Raw genomic sequence first — 7,086 nt, 5'->3', positions numbered from 1 at the left:
CTATTCCAGTAACATGGTAGTAAACTTTGTTATTAAGCGCCCGAAAAGAATTGCGTTTTTATTACCTCTAGGCCTCAGATCCGAAGTCTCCAAACTACGGCCCGCGGGCCCTCGAGAGTCTGTTATGCGGCCCCTAATGGCATTGTAATGGTTTTAATCAATGGCTTTTAAAGATAAAAATCTAGGCTACATAATATCAATGTGTAAACAATTTACACATTCAGTTAGTATTTCGGAAGCAAAGCGGCCCGCGAAGGGAAAGGTTTGGAGACCTCTAAACTGGGCCCTAAGTATAACTAACTCCTTAAAAAAAGCCTTATTATGGCGAGAAACAACCGTTGTCAATTTAGGCATGTATTTACCGTTAAAAAATTGTTTAAAAAGTACCTAAAAATCTAAAAACAATTAATTTTTCAACAAGCTTTAAACAGATTGTAAACGTGTGTCTCTTTGACTTGTAATGCAACTGTTTGTTTTATCCATACAAATTTTCAACATGTTGCTGGCGTTGATTTGACAGGCAAGTTTGTCATGTTAAATTAGCAATGATGGCATCATGCAGTCACTGCTCAGCAACCCTCAGCTGAGCTTCTCCGGCAGTAGCTTCTACTGTACAGAACAGCGAAATCCAACCAAAGTGTGCAAGATGGCGGTAGCCGGGACAGCCATACACATGAATGGATTGAATGGGACCTAGGCTAAACGATGGCAGACTAGGGCAAAAAACAAGCACACCAACGGCTTTTTCTCCCCTTCCGTTAGCTCTTCCTTCTGTCCTTTTCTAGTCTCTATGTGTGTGTGTGTGTGCGATGAGCTGTTTGTCAAGAGCTACAATTATCGGTTCATTTGCAGGACTTAGTGCGGAATAAGGGATTTGTATGGTTCGGGTTTTACTCTCTGCTTCGCTCTGTCTCTGATCCTTCACTGCGAGAAGGAAAAAAAAATAGGAAAATGTAAATCCGTAGCAGATTAAAAGGCCGATTCGTTTTGCTCTTGCGTGTGTTTGTGAGTATATGTTTTGTTTATTAGATTGTATTGGACTGTATGGCGCATTATTGATCTAGCGTTATTAAAATTACATAAAGATATTTTTCTTTGATACACATCGAAGTAAATACTCTGCCGTACATTTGAAACTTTGCTCGCGTCCAACGGCAGTTTCCTTACACAGCGAGGCTATATTACTAGTAACTCTAACACTCCAGCACGCTCGGTTTATTGTCCACGGTGGCGGGCAACGGTTTGGGGCTTTCGGGCACGAAATCCCGTTAGTGCAATCACAGATATTAGACGACCCATTTCGGTCCGGATGACGACGATACATTGGTGGTGTACCCCCCTCCCCCTCTACTTCTGTCGGTAGAAGTCGAGCAGCAGCTTCAGCAGCGGGGCCGGTCCGATGTTGCGCCGGAAGAACAGCTCCTCGATCGTATAGCTCGACACGTTGCGCAGGGCGGGCAGCAGCTGGAGCAGCGTCCGGTACCGGTTGGACGGCCCTGGCCGGCAGGTACTGATGTAGGACGCGAGCGCTTCCTTCGCGCTTTCCTCCAGCGCCCGGACCGTCGCAATCTCGCCGATCGATTTGGCCGAGCCGGCAGACGACGCGGTCGTTACGTCCGAACCGTCGCTGCTCACGCTCGAGATGCTCGTTTCCGCGTCGAACTCGCTCTTGTACAGGACGATCGCGCGCAGATAGACGTACTCGTTCGGGTCGACGCGCAGCGCCGCTAGCTGGGCGAGAATCTCCTGGAAGATCTCGACCTCCTTCACGAGAAAGTCGCTCACGGTGCCGGTTTCGCCCCGGTTGTTGTTCAGATACTCGTACGCGATCAGCAGCTGGCTGAAGTTGATTGGCGCGAGGTATTGGGCCACGGCCAGGATGAAGAACTCGCGCCACGACTCCTCGAACAGCACCAGCTGGTCCGCCATCGGGAGCTGCGTGAACGGGGTCAGGCTCTTGAGGAAGTTGACGTTCATGAAGAGCAGCTGGGCGGCAGACTCCCGGATCGCGTCGACCGCGACGAGCGGATGGGACGGCGGCATGCCTCCTGCCCCGGCGAACAGGGCCGGCGGTGGCAGATACGGACCGGCGGACGGTGCCGACGGTGGCGGCGTCAGGAACGGGTTGCGCCCGAGCGACAGATCCAGCCCCATCGCCGGCTGCTGGTGATGGTGATGGTGGTGCCCGTGATGATGATGGTGATGATGGGCATGGTGGTGGCCGGGGTGCGGGATCGGGATGCCGGGCGTTAGCATCATGTCGTGGCGGAGCGGCGAATCCTTCGAGATGAACAGCGCCATCTGCTTGCGCAGGGTCGAGCTGCGCGGGCCGCGCTCGTGCTGGACCGCGTCCTTGTTCATGCCCACCTCGAAGCACTTCTTCAGCCGGCAGGCCCGGCACTGGTTGCGGTGCGTTTTGTCCACCACGCACGGCACCTCCGACTTGGACTTGCACACGTACTGGCGGCTGCGGCGGATCGAGCGCTTGAAGAACCCGGCACACCCGTCGCAGGCGTAGATGCCGTAGTGCTTGCCGGAGCTGTGATCGCGGCATACCTTGCACGGCACATCGTACAGTATGCGACCTGCGAGGAGAAGCAGAGAGAGATAAAAGGAGAGAAAATTAGTTAGGAACGGTTTGGTTTTTGTTATGTTTGTTTTTTGGTTAACTGGGCCTCATTTCCGCGCAACGGGCGCGATCCTGTCATCCTGCGAAATTCAATTGTTTGCCTTGAGCGGCCGACTAACTGACAGCAACACAGCAGCCGCAACACAAAAAGGCTCATCGGAGCCATTCGGGAGGGGCAACAAAAGGAGGTGTTGTTGCGTTCAAAGAAACGGGCCGGAAGTAGGCTATACAGCACTGAAAAAGGATCAAGGCTTGTGAGCGCCTTTTCGATGCTGCAAGACGACACTTCGGCGGTTCTTTTCGAGGGGGGGAAACGGAAAACTCGAGCACTGGCGGAAATATGAGCAACTCATTCGCACACGCCCTCTTCCGTTGTAAAAGTTGAAAGGGGAGCATTGCAGTCAAGCAAACAACATATGCAAAAAAAACACCGGAGCAACAGGAGTTTGGGATGGCCTTTTGTTGCTTTTCTGCTTTGATTCTGCGGTGCGTGGCCGTGGGAAAGAAAGTACACTTACTCGAAGAGGCTGGTATGCGCATGTGATTGAAGCGGGGATCGATGAGCTCGGGTGAGCTCACTGGCGACTGCATGTCCTGGCCTGTGCGCTCCTGCGCCGTCGGGAGGCTGCTGAACATCATCTAGCGGCGAAGCGCGAAATGTTGATCGCGTTGATAGTTGATGGCTTGATTAAATTCGGCGTGATTCGTTCTTATCGCCAGTCTAGTTTGCACTTTGCAGCACTGCACGAGTTTGTTGTTTGGTTTTGTTGTTTTGCTCTTGATTGTCGGAAGCACTAATTACACTAACAGCGAGGGCACAGATGCATACACACACGCACACACACACACACAACTTAGCACAACGCTCAAACACACAGAGGTCCTGTGAGGCAGCGTATGAATGTCACCAAAGCACAACGTCACGGTGTTACTAGCAGTCGGAAAGGTTTCTCGCCTACTGGTTCGGTCGGGTTTTGCAACAGTGCGCTCGCTGAAGGTTCGCACTCGATTGATCTACTTTCGGCTCGGGTGCGCCTGTTTTAAATGGACACCGGCAATGTCCTTTTGCTAAGGCGAGGCCGCCTGCCGCACACCAATACCAGTGCCGCATTTGTCGGCCCCTTGTAAAAAAAGAAACGAGAAAAAAGGATGCTCGCTTGCGATTGGCTGCCCCGGCTCTATACCCTGCGGTATGTTGGTCTTTACACCGGCATATACACATCAACCCGCATGCGCACTACCCTTCATAAACACACACACTCATACGAGCGCACAGGGGTACACCAAGCGCGCAAGGATAACGTGCGCTGCAATTCACTGAGCAAGCGACGAACCCCCTGTTTTACCCGTATGAACGAAAACCAAAACAGAGAGGGAAAATAATAGGGCGGTACCTGCGCGCGTCTAGGATTCATTCTCGGCACGGCGGGTCAGGTAACAGGGCTGCGTTCGGTTTGAATGAACAGCACGCCGGTGCGCTGCCTAACGTTGCGACGGGGTCGGTGTCGACGGGGAGTGAAAGGGTAGGAAATTAAGGACGAGGTGAGATTATTACAAACAAAAGCGCTAGAGATCCTCCGGCACACAACACAAAGGCACAACAAACATGAACGAGACAGTGGGGTAGAACAGAAAGGGCAACAGCAAAAAATAGAGAGATGGACAAAAAAAACACAAGACTTCACAAATAGAATAGCATCCTCTTTTTATTCTCAGCTCGCGCGGGTAGCGAAGGTGACACGATACAGTGCCAAATTACCCATTCGGGAATAGGGCAACTCCGGGACGGGGCCATGTTGGCGCAAACCATTAAGCGAGTGTTTTGGTACGCTTTTCCTCCGCACACGTCAAAAGTCGTTCTAGATTGGTGATCGTGTTGTGAGCGCATTGGTAAACTACTTACCACCATTAACCCCACCTTAACAGTTTTCAGTTCAGTGGGATGCATTGCATCGCCAAAAAACTTTGTTGGAGGATTTTAGCTAAGGCTAAACGTTACAGTTTCGTTTAGATAATAAAATATCAACTAAATATAATACATTTCTTCAGCTGTCTATAATAGAACTTTGATTTTCGTTTATAAAAGCAAACACTAAAATTTTGATTTAAATAGTGAAAATAATGAACTATTTATTTTTAACTTTATAAAGTCATCGCGGTTAAAGTCATGCAGTCCGCAAGCCGTAATTTGGAGACTCCTGTTCTAGCCAGTGCAAGGTACCGTTTCGTGCTTGATGGAGAATTGACATTTATCTCGATATGAAAAAGAATATATGTTTTGATACGACAATAAACAGACTGCGTCTAAACCCATTTCGGATTTTACCATGTCTAAAGTTGCAAATTGTGGTTGTTTTTAAAATAGCTGTCATTATTGCTGCTACTGCTGCTCAGAAGTGAAACTAATTCTAACTGTTTAACGTCGGGCAAGAGCTCAGCTACGCTTCAATTTAAACCCATGTATTTTTTTTGTAAAACGCTTAACACATAAACTTTAAGCTACACGTGTCGAAATCCTTAATCTGGCCAATTTGAATTGGCAAAGATACCCCGTATCTTCTTGTATCGCGCACATAGTGGGCTCTGGAAACCGTTCAGCTTATGCATATGTCTATGATCATCTCAAATTATTAATCGGCATCAACGTTGTTCTTCAATACGATAGCTTTTACTTTACCTCTTTATCCTTTCAATTATTTCCCTCCTCTAGTATGAAATTAAGTTGCAACGACTGATTTGCAGTAGTGTTGGGGTTCATGCATTTTTCGTTGAGATTCATTCATACGAATCTTCAGCGAAGAGTGGTTCGAATCTCAAATCGAATCTCAAAAGATTCATGAATCCGTGAAGATTTATAAATCTTCAGGGATTCATGAGTTATTAAGCATGTATGATTTTTAAAATATTGAATTGGCGCGATCCCATTGTACAGGAGCTAACTCCCACGAAATGCCCGTCGTGGGTTTAAATACGTCTCCCCGTTGGAAAACAGGCTATCCGGCTACGAGGTATCTTGGTTCTTGAAGTCTTGAATGCTTGTATAGGCTGGCATGACCACGTCCAGCTATATGAATATTTGAGATTCGTGAATCTTAACAAGCGAGATTCAGATTAATTTAATCAATTCAAAGATTGATTCAAATTCGTGAATCTTAATCACTTCAATTCAATTTAAGCTTAGCGACATTCTAAAGACCTGTACAGGTAGTCCCCGAGATATACAGTACGCGGCTTCGGAGATACGCGGTTTCTAAATTTGACATTTCTTTGAGCAAATTTTACTGATTTGACACATCAAATGTAAAATTCTTAATAAATTCTCTTTTGATAGAACGTTTAAAACCATTTTAAAAAGGGTTAAAACTATTATTAAACTATTATTAACTATTAACTCAGTTAATATTTAATAAAATAATAAAGTGGCTAAACCACCCACTACTTACAAAATGATACGAAAATTAGTGATATTTTGGCTGGAAATTACGTGATTCGACCTACGCGGAAATTCGAGCTACGCGGCATTTTGCGGCCGGTCTTGGTTTTAGGTCTCTATTAACCGTGTATCTAGGAGGCCATCTGTATTGCGTGTTTTGGTTCAATTTCGACACTTCATAAATGTGTTATAGCATCTATACACTTAAGGAGAAATATCGCGCTAAACTGTATACAAAAGAAGCCCAATGCTGTAGAAAATGCGACAATCGCGAAGAAATCTTCAGCGTAGGTTCTGCCAACGTGCATACCATTGCTTACATTTGCTATGCGAGTGCTCGATGTAATACGATGATGTTAATTTATTAAATAAACAATCTAAAGTTGTTATGTTGTGAGCGTACACGTTCCTTTTAAACTGTTTTTCTAATTGTTTGTGTCAATAAGCAGTGATAGGCTGATCCAATGATCGTGTGCAGTTTTTGCAAGAAATACACGAGCGGTTCAAAGTCGCAAGCGATTCGGTTTTCTTTTAACAAGCTTATTCTATTATTTTTCATCATCATCATACCTTGACATCAAGTTAAATATTGTTAAAAATATCGGATCTACTTTGCTACTAAACTATCCCACTTTTAATTGTGATTTTGAGGATTTGCATAGAAATGTATCTAGTAGGAGACCTTTTATAATTATTTTTTTATAATTTTGTTACCGAATTTTAAAGACATTTCCGAGAATTCTTCGGGGTATTCGTCGCCTACTGTGATATTGGGTGTTTTTCTCAACTGGTTTTCCAAGTGGACTTGACGTAGACGTGCATTTATAAGATTTTTATATATTTATTTATTTATTTGTATACTAATTGCAGATTTGTAATATTAATTTGCAGATTTATATTGCACTCAAACTTTGATAGAAAAGCCGCATTGCACTAAAATATGTTCAAACTAAACTATCTGGCACGCATTACAGAAATAAACTGTTCATGAATAAAGATTCTAGAGTGCTAGAGTCCTCTACAA

General features: G+C 45.7%; 1 protein-coding gene across 1 annotated transcript; it reads right to left on the bottom strand.

Moving 5' to 3' along the window:
* Positions 1–1,012: 1,012 nt before the first annotated feature.
* Positions 1,013–4,560, bottom strand: LOC120952026 (protein tailless). Its single transcript, XM_040371094.2, has 2 exons — positions 3,148–4,560; positions 1,013–2,585 (listed from the first exon to the last, which is right to left on the bottom strand). The coding sequence occupies exons 1-2, from the start codon at positions 3,266–3,268 to the stop codon at positions 1,348–1,350; spliced, it is 1,359 nt and encodes a 452-aa protein (XP_040227028.1). The 5' UTR covers positions 3,269–4,560; the 3' UTR covers positions 1,013–1,347.
* Positions 4,561–7,086: the final 2,526 nt, after the last annotated feature.

Source organism: Anopheles coluzzii, chromosome X (assembly GCF_943734685.1).
Source record: "Anopheles coluzzii chromosome X, AcolN3, whole genome shotgun sequence".
NCBI lineage: Eukaryota > Metazoa > Arthropoda > Insecta > Diptera > Culicidae > Anopheles > Anopheles coluzzii.
Note: the sequence above shows the minus strand (reverse complement) of the source record. Positions and strands in the feature narration are given on the sequence as shown.

Coding starts and splice junctions, on each gene's coding strand:
- LOC120952026 (XM_040371094.2), bottom strand. CDS start 3,268: ATGATGTTCAGCAGCCTCCCGACGGCGCAGGAGCGCACAGGCCAGGAC. Junction 2,586..3,147: donor GCGCATACCAGCCTCTTCGA/GTAAGTGTACTT, acceptor TTCTCCTCGCAG/GTCGCATACTGTACGATGTG.